The following is an 18,479-nucleotide window of genomic DNA, read 5'->3' as shown; positions in this document are numbered from 1 at the left end:
CCAGTGTTTTGCAGTTTCCAGTGTTTTGTGGTTAAAATTAGCAGTGTGAGGGCTGGGCAAAATGTATGAAGAGGAAACAGAAACATGCTTTCAGTTGTCAAATGAGTAAGTCAGAGGAGTAAAAGGCATAGGAAATACCGTCAGTGATACTGTAATAGTGTTATATGGTGTCAGAGGGTAGCTACACTTGTGAGCACAGCATAATTAAACTTGTCAAATCACTATGTTGTACACCTGAAACTAATGTAACTGTGTGTCAACTATACTCAGACATTTTTAATTAAAATAATAAAATCAGCACTGTGGTAATCATCTTATTATCTCAAGGCTTTGCCTACATCCTTAATTATCTCTTTAGAATAAATTCTAGGTTAACTCATTTATTTAGTCATTATTCTGGATTCTAATTCTAGAAATGGATTTGGTAAGTTAAAGGTGGCACTCATATTTAAGGTTTGTTTCTAAACCGCCCACTATCTCTACCGACAATGTTCAGCAATGTATAAAAGTGTTGGTATAAATCTCTGCTAAATTAGGATTCATTTATTAAAATCAGTGCCATAACATCAGAAAGTTAAAAGTTTAAAGTCGTAGAATAGTTAAACACTTTTATTTCTAATCACAAGGGATATTTTATAAAATTGTGGGAAAATTCTCAGTTACAATAATATATTCTACCATTTAAACCAGTTAAGAATGACAACATGGCAATACAAGGGTAGTCTTAAGGGTATTTTTCAACAACTTTCCTTTAAAAAGGGTTTTTTATGTTAAAATATAGCAGTAATACAGGGTTTTTTTTTGCCTTTTTAAATGAAAAATGAAAAGTCGTGGAGACCAGAGAAATCGGTTATTCCAGCTTATGAAAAACGTACTGCTGTTAAGAAAATTTTTGAACATAGGAAAAGTTACAAAGGTGTAGAAATGAACTACTTTACCTCTGCATACTTTGTTTTGTGTCACCTAAGACTAAGGACATTATCCTAAAGAGAATAATTTATCCTACCAAATAAAATTAAATACTATTTCCTTAATATCTTGTACTCTGGAATTTTTTCAAATTTTCATCAGATGTCCAAATCAAATTTTCATCAGAGTTTCTTAAATATGTTTTTTATGGAAGAACGTGAAGTCAAGGGGTCATGTGTCACATTTGGTTGCTTAACCTTTTAATCTGTGTTTATGTGAATTTTATCTTACTTGTTTAATGACAAGTTTATTATGTTACATTCTCTCAAGTTATGAATGGTAGAGGGAAATTAGTTTTGAAGAAGTTCTGAAGTGAATCATAACCAGAGACATGTTTTGCTTTGTTTCAAAATAATAGTCATGTGCTTTCAACCTCAAAACTATGTATACATTAATTAATAGCTATTTGTTTCATAGGCTCACATCAGGTTTTATTTTTATTTTTTAAGTTGAATCAGTGAATTTGTTTTCTCTTTTAGGAATACTTTTAGTTGGACCACCAGGGACAGGAAAGACACTTCTTGCTCGAGCTGTGGCTGGAGAGGCTGATGTTCCTTTTTATTATGCTTCTGGATCAGAATTTGATGAAATGTTTGTGGGTGTGGGAGCCAGCCGTATCAGAAATCTATTTAGTATGTTTTAAAGTATCTTTCATACAATACAAAATTTTGTTAATTTTAGGGGAAAAGGGATTCTTACCCTTTATTTCCTATTCAATTATGAGTGATAGCTGACCTCACCATTGTGGGGTTTTGGTTTTAGGTAATTTAATGTGTCATCTAAAACAGAACTGTACCTACCCCCAATAGAGGAGCTAGAAGTGTTAGGTGAGGTTGGGGCCTGTTGAAAAGCTGGGTTTTCTGTTGTTGTCCTTTTTATCTTATTCATTAATTCAGTAGTATGTAATTAAGGAATAGTTAGCCTCACATCTGATTGTGGCTTATACAGTTAAAAGAATGAATACTCAGTTGTTTTTATTATATATCATTTTGTATGGTACATTTTTTTCCCTGAGGCTACCGTTCTTAAATCAGTTTTAAAAGAAAGAAAGAGATATCATTTTATGTACTTTCTCCTTAATGAATGTCTTTTGTTGCCTTTGACAGTCTTACAGGTTTTTAATACTTACATGATTTTGTTCAAAAAACATTGATTTCATTAAACTTACTTGTATCTTTTCTCTTTTCCTAGGGGAAGCAAAAGCAAATGCTCCCTGTGTTATATTTATTGATGAATTAGATTCTGTTGGTGGGAAGCGAATTGAGTCTCCAATGCATCCATATTCAAGGCAGACTATAAATCAGCTTCTTGCTGAAATGGATGGGTAATTGAATCTTCATTTGTCTTTGGGATATGGTAATATATTTGGGAACATTCGAGAAATAGCGGGGCATCTGGCTAAGTCAGTGGAGCATGCAGCTCTTCCTCTCAGAATTGTACATTTGAGCCCCAAGTGGGGTATAGAGATTACTTTAAAATAAAATCTTAAAAAAAAAAAGAAAGAGGAAAAACTGTAGGCAACAGAGTAGTCCCTGTGCAGGATGTCAAGACAAGCTGGATTCTCTGTATTATGTTTCCATTCCTAATGGGGTGACTGAGGTATCAACTCTTCTTAATTGGTGATCTCTATACCTTTTTTTAATTGATGGTAGCACGATAGGAAAGTGATGGTTCCTACTGAGAATACTAGTCTGGAGACGTAAAGAGTGTTTGCTGGTTCCTACAGTTTATGACTCGATTTTAGTGTTGTGGTAGATTAAAAGTTTCCATCAGGGGCTCCTGGGTGGCTCAGTGGTTTAAAGTCTCTGCCTTGGGCTAAGGTCATGATCTCAGGGTCCTGGGATCGAGCCCTGCATTGGGCTCTCTGCTCAGCAGGGAGCCTGCTTCCCCCCCTCTCTCTGCCCGCCTCCGGCCTACTTGTGATCTCTCTGTCAAATAAATAAATAAAATCTTTAAAAAAAAAAAAACCCTCTAAAAAAATAAAATAAAAGTTTGTATCAGTTCTTAAAATATAAAGAGCAAGAGGTGGGGTTGCTTTGAGAGAAGGAAGGACTTCTTAAAACCACGTATGACCTTTTGGAACCAAACGGGAAGTCTAGGAGCAAATAATTTGAATTGGTTAGCTTGAGAATAATTTTTCACAAATTAGTCAGGTTCCCTAGCCTTTTCTGTCAGGTCATGTCTTCCTAAGTAGAACAAATACCGTGAAGGAATGTAATCATAGATGACTTTGTGATGTATTGTTAGCAGTTTTATTAAAGTGTACTAGCGTAGTTACATTGTTCTTAGTAAAAAATAGAGATGTCTTACCACTTTGAGTATAAAAAGGATCAGTCGCTTTTCTTTACTGTTACTAAATTTAATGATAGTTTTGTGTAGAGCATTTCTAAATGTGTGATGTATTAATTTTGAGTGAAATGTTACTTTTCTTCTTTTTTACCAGCTTTAAACCCAATGAAGGAGTTATCATAATAGGAGCCACAAACTTCCCAGAGGCATTAGATAAGTATGTATTAAAAGACTTTTTTTGACACGTACCAGTGTGTACTGAAACGTAGATGAACTTTAAAAGAGGAGGCCCATCACCAAACATCACATATGATTCTACTTATGTGAAATGTCCAGAATAAGCAAATCGGTAGCCACAGAAAGTAGATTAGTGGCTGCCAGAAGGAGGGAAGAATGGAGAGTGACTGTTGGTGGCTGTGGGGTTTCTTTTTGGAGTGGGAGAATAAAAATATTCTTAAGTTAGATTTTTGGTAATTGCACAACTCTGACTATATTAAAAACCACTGGATTATCTACTTTGAAATCTGTTATGTGTGAATTAAATTTAAAAGAATCTTCTGACAACTTCATATCACAAAAGTTTGGGGGTGGTGGAGAACATTTTTAAAATAAAATTTATTATAGTTTTAAATTTTTGATTTTGCCATAGAAAGTATTCATATTTTAATTTGATCTAATAGTTTTTTTTTTTTAATCTTTGCCTAAGTCTGTGGTTTAACATTCTGTACTTAACAGCAGTTGTGATAGGAAGCTATCAAAGTGTAGCTCTCATAATAGACTGCTGTAGAATTATTGTTCCTAGAGTGACTAGCTTGCATGTTTTTGTTTATGAGGGTTGCCTGCTATCTATCTCTATCAACCTTGTTCTGCCTTCCGGTTATTGAAACTGTTACTTGAGCCATGTTTTACAAGGAGTTCTCTGAATATTTATATTCAGAATGCCAGTCTAGGCTGGAATAGGTGATGGGGATTAAGGAGCACACTTGTGATGAGCAGTGGGTGACGTGTGGAATTGTCGAATCACTGTACTGTACACCTGAAACTAACATAGCACTGCATGTTGGCTGTCCTGGAATTAAAATAAGAAACAAAACTCCATCCAACTTCTAGTTGCCATTATCTTTCCATCTTGTCTTCAGAGCATCAGTCCTATTTAACTTGACCTTCAGTACTCAGAGTATTAATTTGTATTTTCTTCTCATAATCTCCCTTTAGTGCCTTAATACGTCCTGGTCGTTTTGACATGCAAGTTACAGTTCCAAGACCAGATGTAAAAGGTCGAACAGAAATTCTGAAGTGGTATCTCAATAAAATAAAGTTTGATCAGTGTAAGTCTAATTCTAGTAACAAGCTTTATTATTATCTCTATGTAATGGTAATGTTTCATTCCGCCCTATTTGTGGTCCTTAGTTGATGTCTCAGAAGACCAGTTTTTTCTATGTCCTCTTTTCTCTCCAGTTGTATTTTCTTTTTAAAAAGTTTATTACTTGATAATTACCTATGGTAGGACATTCTGTCATTTGAATCCCCATTCTAAAGGATGTCTTCTGGGGGCTTCTGGGTGGCCCAGTTGGTTGAGGGGTTGCCTTTGGCTCAGGTTGTGAGGGTCCTGGGATCGAGCCCCGCCATTAGGCTTCCTGCTCAGCAAGGGAGTCTTTTTGTCCCTCTCCCTTTGCTCCTGCTCATGTGCTCTTTCTCGCACACTCTCTCAAAAATATTTAAAAATTTTAAAATTAAAAAATAAATCTAATTAAATAGGTAATAAATTTAAAATGATTAGATATAAATAAATTATTATAAATAAAACTATTATAAATGACTAGATATGAAATAAGTAAACATAATTAAAATAATAAATTGAGTGAATTTAATTAAAAATATAAAATTTTAAAAAATTCCTTTTTTAAAAGAAAGAATGTTTTTTTGAGAGTTTTCAGATAATACTTGCAGGTAAATATAAGTGTTTTTAGATGAATGTAAAATATGAAATAGTAGAAAAAGCCCATAAAATATCATCACATTGGGCCCAAAAGAGCCAAACTGTAATACAAACGTACGAAAATATTATGGACCCACTTGAGTAATAAATGCAGCTATTAAATTAAGCTGTAGTATTTTCAAGGATAGGTGAATCATTTTATAAAACCTGATATGTTGGGGCTCCTGGGTGGCTCAGTTGGTTGCCTTCAGCTCAGGTCACGATCCTGGAGTCCCAGGATTGAGTCTCAAATCGGGCTCCTAGCTCCATGGGGAGTCTGCTTCTCCCTCTGACCTTCTTCCCTCTCATGCTTTCTCTCTCTCTCTCAAATAAAAATAAATAAAAATTTAAAATAAAAAAACCCTGATATTTCCTCTAATAAGGGAAGCTTTGATTAATGTACATATAATACTAAATACTTATGTATAAAGTATTTCAAGATGAAATTCAGAAACCAATGTCTATGAGTATACATTCTCAGTTGTCCTTAGGCTAGTAACAGTTTAGGTCATAATTTGAAGATTTATAAATCATGTCTGGCAACTCTGCATTTTTAAATTTTTCACAAAGTTATTTAAATTTAAGAACTTTCGTTGTGATGTATCCCAGTGGGATTTTAATAATCTATTTAATGGCAGTTTTGGTTTTCCTTTAGAAAAAGTAAGTTTATTTTGTAGTTATAGTGATGTAAGTATTTTAAGTTCTAGTTCAGGATAGCTGTTTTCTGTTTGCTTTCGGAATATGAGTCATTTGTGAAGAGTCATTTTGGAATTTTAATATTATTTTTATCTATGTAGCTGTGGATCCAGAAATTATAGCTCGAGGTACTGTTGGCTTTTCTGGAGCAGAGTTGGAGAATCTTGTGAACCAGGCTGCATTAAAGGCAGCTGTTGATGGAAAAGAAATGGTTACCATGAAGGAACTAGAATTTTCCAAAGATAAAATTCTAATGGGTAGGTTTTCTCTCTCTTTTTTCTTTTCCCTTTCTTACACTGTTCATTATGCTAAAGAATATCTTTTTGAGAAAAATGTTACAAGAAAGAAAGGTACAGGAGCAAGAATATATTTACTCAAAAGTAGCCACACATTTGGGCCTCTTACAGAACAAATACAGTTTATATGATTATACTGTTTGGGGGTAGAGGGTACCGTACCCTATTTTACTCTTACCTGGTATGGCTGATAAAAGAATAATTATACAGATAAAAGAAAAATTTTGCTAATTTTCAGTATTTGATTTTAAATCTTGAATTGGCTTCAGAACAATTTATCTGTGACATTTCTTGTTTAAATTTATTTTCTGAAAATAGAATTAAACTTTCCTGGTTGATAGTAAGGAGTAAGAGGACAGATCTTACAATTTTGTTGTCAGTTGGCAAGTTATTTTGGTTTAAAATAACTTAATAACGATATTAAGTCATGTCACTCTAAGAATTACTTAAAGGCAAGTGGGTTTCATTCATCTAAACATGCCTTCCTAATGGAATAATTTTATTCAATAAATTTTTATCCTTAGGGCCTGAACGTAGAAGTGTGGAAATTGACAATAAAAACAAAACCATCACAGCTTATCATGAATCCGGTCATGCTATTATTGCATATTACACTAAGGACGCAATGCCTATCAACAAAGCTACAATCATGCCAAGAGGGCCAACACTTGGACATGTAAGTATCTTTTTTTTTCTTTTCTTTCAAATAACACTCTCCAAAAGGTTATATAGGAAACTGTTAAGGAAAATAATTAAAAAGAAAATTCAACTAAGTCCTAAGATTGCTGATAACTTTCTTCTTTAATGTTCTGAACCATTGTGAGATCAGAGATACTTGTGAAACTTACCTGCTAATAAATACTAATAGCTCAAATATTATATATTTACATGATGAAATTTAAGTCTGGAATGACAACAAAGTATCATTCTTAAATATGTCACTGCTTTTTTTCCTTCCACAAAGAAACTAGGTTAGTGGTTCAGTAGTCTTTCTAAGGTTTTTCTCGCTGAACACAAGTTTCATTTTCTTATCTTCCTTTTTTTTTGTTTTTTTAAAAGATTTTATTTATTTATTTGACAGACAGAGATCACAAGTAGGCAGAGAAGCAGGCAGATAGAGAGACGGAAGCAGGCTCCCTGCTGAGGGTAGAGACCTATTCGGGGCTTGATCCCAGGACCCTGGGATCATGACCTGAGCCGAAGGCAGAGGCTTTAACCCACTGAGCAACCCAGGCGCCCCTTCTTATCTTTCTAACGATAGACATTTTAAGCCTTTCTTTTTGGCACCTGGGTACAAGTCCATCCTATTGCAGCATTATCCTATTGCAGGGTTATAGAGCTATGACATGTAAAATGAACTTTTGCTTTATAAAGAATTTTTCTTCCTTTGCATAATGCCAGTTTTTTCGTTAGTCGCCTGAAACCACCTCTACAAAATTCTTTGAGCTGTCAGCATCATGACATTAAGTGCTATAGCAAGAGCCAGATGATAATTCTGATCATTAATGTAAATATTTCCAACTGTGTCTGGAGTTATTCTTTGTTTCCAATTGTCTAGGTGTCCCTCTTGCCTGAGAATGACAGATGGAATGAAACTAGAGCTCAGCTGCTTGCGCAGATGGATGTTAGTATGGGAGGAAGAGTGGCTGAGGAGCTTATATTTGGAACTGACCATATCACAACAGGTTAGCTGTAAAGAGTGGCATTAGTTCAGATTGTACTTGCTGATATAAAAATATTTTTAAATACTGAGTCTATGTATATTTTTAAATTTTAGGTGCTTCCAGTGATTTTGATAATGCAACCAAAATTGCAAAGCGGATGGTTACCAAATTTGGAATGAGTGAAAAGGTAATAGCTAATTTTACCCCTCCCTCATGTATCAAATGATGATTTGCGAAGTGTCTCCTTATGAGACAGGGTTCTTTTTTTATTCTTAAGACTTTATTTTTTTATTGGAGAGAGCGAGCATGAGAGGGGTTATGGTCAGAGGGAGAAGCAGACTCCCAGCTGAGCAGGAAGCCCAGTGCAGGACTTCATCCTAGGACTCTGGGACCATGACCCGAGCTGCAGTGAGTCTCTTAACCCACTGAGCTACCCCAGGCACCGTAGGAGAGAGGGTTCTCATTATAAATTGGTAACATTTACTTTTCTCCTGTCTCATTCTGAGTAGATTTGTCACAGCTCATTCGAAACTAAACTTTTTTTTTTTTTTTTTTTGAGTGCTAAAGTATAATATTCAGTTTCCATTCTAGCTGCTTGGACAAAAATAGTATGTCATGAATTAAGCAAATGATAAGATACTCCATTTCCGTTCATATGACCTAAAACTTCTGTTTGCTGAGCTTGCTTACTTTGCCCTTCCCATGTATTTCACTCTCCTACGTTATCACTGTGGCATCACACAGCACTTCTAATACACTACATTGTGGATTTCTGGATTTGGAATAGTGGCAAAGGTTTTCTAAGAAGGTACTCAGAACCATACTGTAGGATTTTTTTTTTTTTAAAGATTTTATTTATTTATTTGACAGAGAGAAAGATCACAGGTAGGCAGAGAGGCAGGCAGAGAGAGAGGGGGAAGCAGGCTCCCCACCGAGCAGAGAGCCCGATGCAGGGCTCAATCCCAGGACCCTGAGATCACAACCCAAGCCACCTGAGCCGAAAGCAGAGGCTCAACCCACCAAGCCACTGAGGCGCCCCCATACTTAGATTTTAAAGTTTCTCTCTTGTTCATGCTTTTTAGTCTTACACTTTCAGAAGAATGATGAAATTTCTATACTGAATTTCTTCCTTGCCCTTGATGAGGTTTTCTTACGTATAGGATAGTACTTGCTCTGTTTACATTTATGAGTGGCTTGGGGTGTTTTTGTTCAATTTCTTTTTTTTCGTTTGTTTTAGCTTGGAGTTATGACCTACAGTGATACTGGGAAACTGAGTCCAGAAACTCAATCTGCTATTGAACAAGAAATTAGAATCCTTCTAAGGGTAATAATTCTGTTTTTCTGTGCTTATTCATCTGTCTAGTCATTAATGTGCCTAAATAGTTAGGTGCTACCAGAAGATAATAGTTATCCCCTGTGTAGAACTGTCGTTATATATAATCAAGAGAATGAGTGCACCATTGATGCCATGATTTCAGTATGTAGTTGGGAGCCTCTGGTCATAGACTGAATCTTTATTTTATTCTGGCCATAGGCTAGGAACAGTTAGTATCAGTAATTATAAATATTCTACTTCATTTATAAAACCATAGTGTTGTTAGAATAGGGAGGATATTGATTATTTGAGTCTTGATTAGTTTTTCACTCTGACATACATTTTATTCCACAAATATTAGTTGTTTTGTGCCTCGCTGTGTACATACGCTGAGAATGAAGCATAAAGGTCTTTGAAAACAAAAGTCTTTTTGATTGCAGGGTCCAGTACAGAGTATGTGAACGTCGATTCAGTGAGATGAGTGAGTAGGTTCTGTGGAATCCCCTTAAGGCACAGCAGATGCTGGATTAGGGCAGTGAGAGGGGAAATTGAGGAAAAATAAATGCATTCAAGAGATGCTGATCTAGTGGAATCGAATGCCTTTCTGATATTTGGGTGAGAGTGCAGCTAAATTAAGTAACAAAGCTGTGTTCTCGATTTCTGTCTGGTGCAGCCATCTAGTTGTGTGTGCCGTTGACTGAGAAACCACTGATGATGGCCCAAGGTGGGGAAGTGTGTAGATTATAAGCTGAGTTTTATACATATTGAATTTGAAGTGTTTTCTTTTTTTAAGGTTTTACTTGTTTATTTGAGAGATAGTGAGAGAGCCTGAGCATAAAGTGGGGTGGGTGAAGGGCAGAGGGAGAAGCAGATATCCCTGTTGAGCAGGGAGCCTGATGGGGGGCTCGATCCCTGGTCTTTGGTATCATGACCTGAGCTGAAGGCAGATGCTTAACCAAGTGAGCCACCCAGGTGCCCCTGAGTTTGAGGTATCTTAGTGAAGATTTCACATGGGGAGGGATACGTGGGTCTGGTGCTTAGTGCAGAGGTTGGATATGTGCATTCCATTTGGATGTACATGAAGGCAGGTCTTAGAATGGAAAAGACTGAGCTAAATGGCAGAAAGTCTAGTGAACGAGAACTGGAATTAGGGTTGTAGATGGCCGAATGAAAGATGTTGAAGTCAGATGGTGTAAACTTCAAAGGAATCATGCTTTATAGAAGAGGCTCATAAAGTAATCGTCTGTCAGCGGTGAGGGGAGCAATGGTCTCACCTCTTTACTCTGAAAGATCTGGGATAGGAGGGAATCAGTAGCTGTCAGTCGAGGGATTCGGAGTGTCCCTAGGAGGGCCAGGTTTTGATTAACTCAAGGAGGTAAAAGCTTTAAAATCATTACGTTTATGAAAATTTTATATGATGGAAAGGTTTAGAAGGTGTTTTACAAGAGGAAATCTCTCTCCCTTGCCTGAATCTTCATTCTTTTTTTTACTATTTATGTTATCTTGAGTAAATTATCTCTTCTAGTATTAGAGCATTGGAAATACTCTTTCTTTGCTCTTAATCCTTTTCTGAAATGTTAAGCTTGCGAGGGCGTAGGTACTCTTTCCACTAGATGGCACACTTACATTGTTATTAAGGAAAATGATGCTTAGCTAGTATACATTTTAGGTTCAAATGTATATGAAACTTAAAGATATAAAAACCTTATCATAGTCTTACTTGTTACAGTGTAAGGGTTTCGTTCCAATGGAGTTTTAAAAATTAATAATAATTTATCCTTGGATATTAATTTCAATATTCCATGACATATTTATAATACTTAATATGTTTTCTTTAATTTGTTATTTCACTTGACCATAACAGTTTTGTTCAGAATGTCTAACGATGTTTTTTTTTTTAAGATTCTTTATTTATTTATTTATTTGATGGAGAGAAATCACAAGCAGGCAGAGAGGCAGGCAGGGGGGGGGGTAGCAAGCTCCCTGCTGAGCAGAGAACCCCATGCCGGGATCGATCCAGGACCCTGGGATCATGACCTGAGCTGAATGCAGAGGCTTTAACCCACTGAGTCACCCAGGTGCCCCACGATGTTTGTTTTTAATAGTTGTGTTATTTTTATATGACGTGTGCTTCTTGGTGTTGGTAAACTCATTTTACAGTAGTATAGTTTTAACTGACTGACAGGTAAGTTGTTAGCAAATAAGAGAATAGATAAGTAGATCTTTTCTGGCCATTTACAGTGAATAAACTGGTGAAATCTCACAAGGCAAAGGGAGCAAACCTGCCTTTCCTTTTTTACATTTATATTGAATAGAGAAATAGATTTTTTTTGTTCGCAGACCTTATTTAAAAAGCAGATAAGTATAATATATACTTACATATCTTTAAGTATAGCTGCCCAAGTAGTCCTCACTTATCCATGGGATAGATTTTGGGTTAAAAATAGAACGTTCGTAAGTATGAAACTAATCTTTGAGAACCAAGCTTGCCTTATCAATCAATCAATCAATCAATCAGTCAATTGGGTAGGCTCCATGCTGGGTGTTTAAAAGCTCCATGCCTTAAGAGACTCTTAATCTCACAAAACAAACTGAGGATTGCTGTGGGGAGGAAGGGGGAGGGATGGGGTGGCTGTGTTACCGATATTGGGGAGGGGAGGGTAGGTGCTATGGTGAGCACCGAGAAATGTGTAAACCTGATGATTCACAGACATGTACCCCTGGGGCAAATAGTACATTCTATGTTAATTTTTTTAAAGAAAGCTACATGCTTTTTTATCTTCTATAAATAGAAATGAATATAGTTCACTTTTTTTAAGGCATTTACTTTTTATGGTTTTTGCTTCTACTACGTTTTCTGCCTCTTAGATACCTGCTTTTTTTAATTTCAGGACTCCTATGAACGAGCGAAACATATCTTGAAGACTCATGCAAAAGAGCATAAGAATCTAGCAGAAGCTTTACTAACCTATGAGACTTTGGATGCCAAAGAGATCCAAATTGTTCTTGAGGGAAAGAAATTGGAAGTGAGATGAGAACTCTTAAAATGGATGCATTGCCGGTTTTGCTGCAGGAATATATAAGTAGCATTTCAGTAGTTTCTTTTTGCGATGCTTTTCTCCCATTCTTGCCTTGGTATCACTCAAGAGTGTGAAACACTTTGTCTCTCTTTTGTCACATTTAATCTCATTCTGTTTATTCTCATGATGGCACCTATGGTAAATTATCAACCTAGCAAATATGTTAAAGAAAATAAAGAACTATTAGGATTGGAAACAGCTTGTTTGAAAAATGTTAATCAGTTATTCACTTGAAAATAAGTAATGATTTTATGGTTGGTTCCTCTACTAGATGTGAATAAAAATTGTGCCTTTAGCTCTTGGGAAGTACTTTTACTTGGCAACGTAAAATTATCGAAGGATTATCTTTGTTTTTAGATAGTACCATTTATCTTTGACGAAGAAATGCTGCCGTTTGGCTCAAGTGAAGCATATTTCTATATAGGTCAGTGGAAACTTCATTAAGATGCACTTAATTAATGTGCTCCCGATTGTCCATACTAAAATAGTTCTGTTTTTGTCTGTCTAAGAGAGAATTGTAAATGTACAGATTTAATCAGAATTTAAATGATTACAACCTCTTAGAAAAGCAGCTTGCATTTTCATGGTCTTTTTTTTTAAAAAAACATCATCATTCTTACTAATGGAATTTATTTCAGAGTAGTAAATATTTTGTTAAATAAAAAGTGAGTCACTTCAAAATCTGAATAACTATATAATTATGCTTGTTATTAAAAGAAAGATTAGCCTCAAGTCTCAGTCCTTTCAAAGTGAACTTTGAATTACCCTCCTGGTTTTGCGAAGTCATGTTTGCTTTTCATTCAGATTTTGTGAACATGAACATGTTGTTACAGGATTTACAGATGACTTTATTTAACTGAACAGAGAATTATTTTAGAGCTCATTGTATTGGCTTTACAACCAGATTATATTCTTGAAGTGATTTTATTAAAATTACCTACAGTTTTCTAATAACTTTTAAGCTGTATATGGTCTTCATTGAAGAAGTTGATAGAGGGAGTTTGCTATACAGTATCTTGCCTCTAGTTTTTTTTTTTTTTTTTTTTTTTTTTTGGTAATTTTAAATTTTGATCTAATTTCAAACTTACAGAAATGTTACTTGAATAATACAAGGAACACCCGTGTATCCTTGATCCAGATTCATTATCCCATTTTTTAATTGGCCACTTCCCTTTCCCCTTTCTCTCCTCTTTCATCCTTCCCTGTCCCTCTCTCCTTCCTTCCTTCTCCCTGTGTGTATACATGTCTTTGTGTGGACGCAGGTTTTTATTTTTCCTAGATAGACTTCTGGGGTAGAAATTGCTGGGTCATGTAGTAAGTTTCTGTTTACCTTTGTATGGGCCTGATGAAATGCATCATTCTCCATATCTTCTACAGTATATTCTTAGAGTCTTTTTGATAAAGTCATTCTGGTGTGAATGAAATATTATCTCATGGATTTACATACGTTTATCTACACTAGTGATTCCTCTTCAGTTTTATTGGCCATGTGTATATTTTCTTTAAAGAAACGTCCATTCAGAGCACCCTCACTGTCACTTTTGGGTTCTTACTATGTGGTGTAAGATACCATATATTCTGAACGCAAGTCCCTTTTTTTTTTTTTTTTTTAAGATTTTATTTATTTATCAGGTAGAGATCACAAGTAGGCAGAGGGGCAGGCAGAGAGAGAGAGAGGAGGAATCAGGCTCCCTGCTGAGCAGAGAGACTGATGTGGGGCTTGATCCCAGGACCCTAGGATCATGACCTGAACCGAAGGCAGAGGCTTTAACCCACTGAGCCACCCAAGCGCCCCTACTTTGGTTAATTCTTAAAATCATTAGCCAATGTAATAGGAATAGCAAATGTAATAGGAATCTGGCAATTTGCGGAAAGCTGATTTTGTATTAGCTGTTGTCATGGGTCTACTCCCATTCCTGTCTGTCTGCTTCACCCACAATATCAGGTATAGTCCAGTTGTAATTACTGGATCAAGCACCACATTAAAAGGATTTTCTGTAGACTCTCAGTATACAGCCCATATGTATATATGAGCCACACAGCCATCTTGTTTGCATTTTACTTGATTTTTTTTTTCAACTGCATCATACCATTCTTTAATATTCGTTCTTTCTGGTGAAATCTTTACCGTCCAATTTGTGCCTTCCCTAAGTAGCTGCCAGAAACTGCCAACTTCTGTTAACAAAAGTGTAGCTTAAAAAGTTCTTCACTCTTTTGCCAAATAGATACACAGATATCAAAACAATAACCATTTACAAATTATAATGGAAAAATATGCTATCACAGTAGAAAAATGAAAGAGCCCAGATATAAATATATCAAGAAGTATGCAAAAAAAAATAAGCAGGATTTATATAAGGGAAAAGACTACCCGGAAGCTCATAAGACTTAAATTGAAAAACATAATATGTATCTAGATACACTGAAATGGAAAGACGTAAGAGTTAAAAAATTGAGAGACATAACATGTTTCTAGATACACTGATTCAAGATTAATTCTGTTAAGGTTAATTCTCTTAAACCAAATTGCAGACAGATTCTCACTGTGAATTGTTTTAAATATGATATAGTGATGAAAAATCCATCTCAAATAATGTAGAGGTAAATATTGCCAAGACAATACTGAAAGAGAAGATTAAGAAAGGGGACGATGGACTTGTAATGGATTTTTTTAAAAAAGATTTATTATTTATTTGACAGAGATCACAAGTAGAGAGGCAGACGGGGTTGGGGGTGGGGGGAAGCAGGCTCCCTGTTAAGCAGAGAGCCTGATGCGGGGCTCAATCCCAGGACCCTGGGATGTACCTGTAATGGATATTAGAACATATTTTATAAAGAGGTTAAAAATAGTACAGTAGGGATACAAGAAGAGTAATAGTCAATTGAACAGAATGTTAAACCCAGAATCCGGGAAAAAAAAAACACCTGAGAATTTAATTAACGATGAAATGGTATTTTAAACTAGGTGAGAAAAGATGGATTAGTTATGACAAGCAAATAACCCTTTTTTTTTTTTTTTAACTTAGTTCTTAAATGTTGGGGCACATGTGTGACTCTGTGTGTTAAACTCTGATTCTTCATTTCAGCTCAGGTTATGAAGTCAGGGTCCTGAAATCATACCCACCCCTCTGCGCTTGGGGTGGAGCCTGTGTAAGAGTCTCCTCTCTCTCTATCTCATTGCCCCTTCTCCCCATTATCTACCCCACCCATCTCTCTCTAAAAAAACAAAACAAAACAGGGGCGCCTGGGTAGCTCAATGGGTTAAAGCCTCTGCCTTCGACTCAGGTCATGATCTCAGGGTCCTGGGATCCAGTCCTGCATCAGGCTCTCTGCTCAGGGGGGAGCCTGCTTCCTCCTCTCTCTCTGCCTGCCTCTCTGCCTACTTGTGATCTCTGTCTGTCAAATAAAGAAAAATAAAATAAAATCTTAACAAAACAAAACAAACCTTAAATGTTGCACCATGCTCCAAAATAAAGCTTAAAGATTTAATTGGGAAATAACAGCAAAAAATAAAAGTAAAGAAAATATAAGTGTAAGGGTGGGCCTAATGGGAGCATTAAGACGCAGGCAGAAATGCATTTTCGTCTGGAGAACGTGCCTGGTTTTCCCCTCATAAGTTTGCACTTGATACACATTCCCAAGTCTCTGACCATGAAAACAGGTATTTTAAAAACTTATTTTTTTGACAGACAGGGAGAGGGAGAGAGAGAGAGAAAGAAAAAGAGAGAAAAAAAAGAGAAGCCCGCTCCCCGCTGAGCCAGGAGCCCAGGATCATGCCCCAGGGACTGCAGGCGCCCAACGAACTGAGCCATCCAGGCGCCCCTGAAAACGACTTTTTATTACTGCATCTGCTCAATTCCTTGGGAGACCAGCTGGGACCCGGAGGGATATAGAAGAGGAATAAACTAAGGGATAGCCTTTTTTTAGGGACATTTTCTGGGGGAGGAGGCATTCAGCATCCTGAAGTTTCATGCACTCTTGACCCAATATTATATAAGGACTGCTTTTCCACACCGGCGATTCTAACCTCTGCGGATATAGTCAGAAAGGGTCAGCCAACTCCCACTAACGTTTGAAGGGAACCCTCCCCGCGTCACTGAAATTTGAGAGATTTAGGCCTCGCACATGCGCTTTGCGCACCTTGAGTCGCCGGCCCTTTCTATGCAGGCGCAGGCTCTGCGACGCGGGATTCAGAGGTGCGCAAGCGCATTTGTGCTTGGCGTCATGGTTACGGTTGTTAGGTGCTCCAAGATTCCAAACCCTGGCGAGGTCGGTTTGGCTTATCTCTAGCGCTAGTGTTGGCGTCTAGAGGCGGCGAAAAGCCGAGCGGAAGGTGAAGTGTTGGTGAAGCCTCTAGGCTTTGCGATGAAGAAGTTTTTTGGTTTCGGGGCTGGGAAGGGGCGTTCATCCCCGACCTTTCGCACCGAGCCGATGAATGGCTTGCGGGCCCGGGCTGACAAGAATGAAGAAGTCAACAAGTCGCAGCGCGGGTACGACGTCCGCGTGAAAGATCTCAAAAAGATCCACCGAGCTGCCGCCGTGGGCGACGTAGCGAAAATGCAGCGGTTGCTACTGCTTGGGAAAGACGTGAATAAAAGAGACAAGATGAAACGGTAATAGGGACTTGGAAGCCGGCGGCGCCAGACGGCGGGGAGGCGTGGGGGGACCGGGAGAAACGCGCACCTTCCCGGGCTCAGCCCGTGGAGCGGAGCGGTCCTGTCACCGAGGGCGCTTGGCGGCCTTCCCTCCTGAGGCGGGCAGCAAGGGGTCTAGCGCCCAGGCCGGCTGTCTGAGCAGCAAAACAAAATCCTCAGCTGCCTTTGGCCCCATCGTAAGTGTCCGTATAGGTCACTTAAGAGACAGCTTTGACGTGATTGAACCACATTTCAGTAGTGTTAGAAAAGAAATGAAGTATATAAAGTATTTTACTTTATTTTTTAAGATTTTATTTATTTGACAGAGAGAGGGAGGGAACACAGCAGAGGGAGTGGGAGAGGTGGAAGCAGCCCCCCCACCCCCAGCAGAAAGCCCGATGTGGGGCTTGATCTTAGGATCCTGAGATCAGGACCTGAACCCAAGGCAGATGCTGAATGACTGAGCCACCCAGGCGCCCCCAGTATTTTATTTTTAATGGGCATCTTTTTATACGATAATGTCATTAAGAAAAGGTCTATTCCCATAATAGATCAACTTCTGGGCTACAAATTGCTTTGATAAAATCCAATATATAATTTTTATCTGTGTCCACTTTGTATGTATGTTATTTACTGACTGGCTGTCGAGGGAAATTTTGAATTGGGAAGATGGTTCTGTTCGTGATTAGGAAGATGTATTTCTCAACATGTGTACTCTTCCTGTATTTATGGACATTCCATAAAGCAAATAAAATCATCATGGTTTTAAGAATTTTGGGTTTCACCTGCTCTCTTTTATCATTGTGATGACATTAAGCAAATTTTTGGAATCACCATAGTGTACCCCTGAGAGTAATAGAACACTGCATGTTAACTGGAATTAAAAGCTTAAATTTTTATAAGTAGACAGATTTGCCCTTCCAGATACCAAATGTATCTTAAATTTCCACAAATTACATGGTTACTAATAGCTGAAAAAAGACAGATGAATTAATGGGGCATAGTAGAAAATGCCAAACACCCAAATATGGTGACATTTCATATTAGTAGGAAAAGGTGAATCATTCATAAGTCGTGGAGAAATATCTGCTATTTATTTATTTACAATAGTATTGATGAAGTTCCAGAACCTAGGTGAGGTTCGGTGGGGTGAGGTCCGGAGCCGATGACCAAGAAAGAATTCTTGAGTCATCTTTGGTGCAAAATGGTGGTTTATTAAACAGGACCCGTGGACAGAAAGAGCTGCTGCATCAGGGATGTGAGGAGTGGCTGATTATATTCACAGGATTGGGTAGGTGAGGACAAAGGGGCTGTTCAGAACAGCTGTCAGGGTAAAGAAGACAGGATATTGAAGGCCTGGTGTCTATCAAGCCAAGGCTGTTTTTCCCTTTAACGAGGCACTAGCATGAAGACAATTGGGAGTTTCCTGGTGGAATGTCACATTCCTCCTATCAAGCATTCTTGTTAGTGAGATTTCCTTCTGCTTTAGCCTCCTTCAGTTTTTATGGACGGGAGGGTGATGTTAGGGCTTGAGGAACGGAGTTATGTGCCTCTGGAA

The 18,479-nt window shown here is 37.5% G+C and overlaps 2 protein-coding genes across 3 annotated transcripts in view; both read left to right on the top strand.

Annotated features, from left to right (window-relative positions):
- Nucleotides 1-13,241, top strand: part of YME1L1 (YME1 like 1 ATPase) — a 50,808-nt gene extending 37,567 nt beyond the window's left edge. For both annotated transcript variants that reach the window (XM_004757663.3, XM_004757664.3), the window contains 10 exons: nt 1,449-1,601; nt 2,161-2,293; nt 3,413-3,475; nt 4,474-4,586; nt 6,034-6,189; nt 6,753-6,904; nt 7,787-7,913; nt 8,006-8,079; nt 9,130-9,216; nt 12,099-13,241. In XM_004757663.3, coding sequence (XP_004757720.1) covers nt 1,449-1,601; nt 2,161-2,293; nt 3,413-3,475; nt 4,474-4,586; nt 6,034-6,189; nt 6,753-6,904; nt 7,787-7,913; nt 8,006-8,079; nt 9,130-9,216; nt 12,099-12,242 — 1,202 coding nt within the window. In that variant the 3' untranslated portion in view covers nt 12,243-13,241. The remainder of the gene's footprint in view (nt 1-1,448; nt 1,602-2,160; nt 2,294-3,412; nt 3,476-4,473; nt 4,587-6,033; nt 6,190-6,752; nt 6,905-7,786; nt 7,914-8,005; nt 8,080-9,129; nt 9,217-12,098) is intronic.
- A 2,423-nt stretch (nt 13,242-15,664) lies between these two features.
- The window catches only part of LOC101678988 (ankyrin repeat domain-containing protein 26), a 173,857-nt gene continuing 171,042 nt past the window's right edge, over nt 15,665-18,479 (top strand). The window contains exon 1 of the mRNA XM_045084945.1: nt 15,665-16,556. The gene's annotated coding sequence lies outside the window, so the exon portion shown is untranslated. The remainder of the gene's footprint in view (nt 16,557-18,479) is intronic.

This window comes from Mustela putorius, unplaced genomic scaffold, assembly GCF_011764305.1.
Source record: "Mustela putorius furo isolate JIRA1106 unplaced genomic scaffold, ASM1176430v1.1 tig00000827_pilon_pilon_pilon, whole genome shotgun sequence".
In the NCBI taxonomy this organism is placed as follows: domain Eukaryota; kingdom Metazoa; phylum Chordata; class Mammalia; order Carnivora; family Mustelidae; genus Mustela; species Mustela putorius.
Note: the sequence above shows the minus strand (reverse complement) of the source record. Positions and strands in the feature narration are given on the sequence as shown.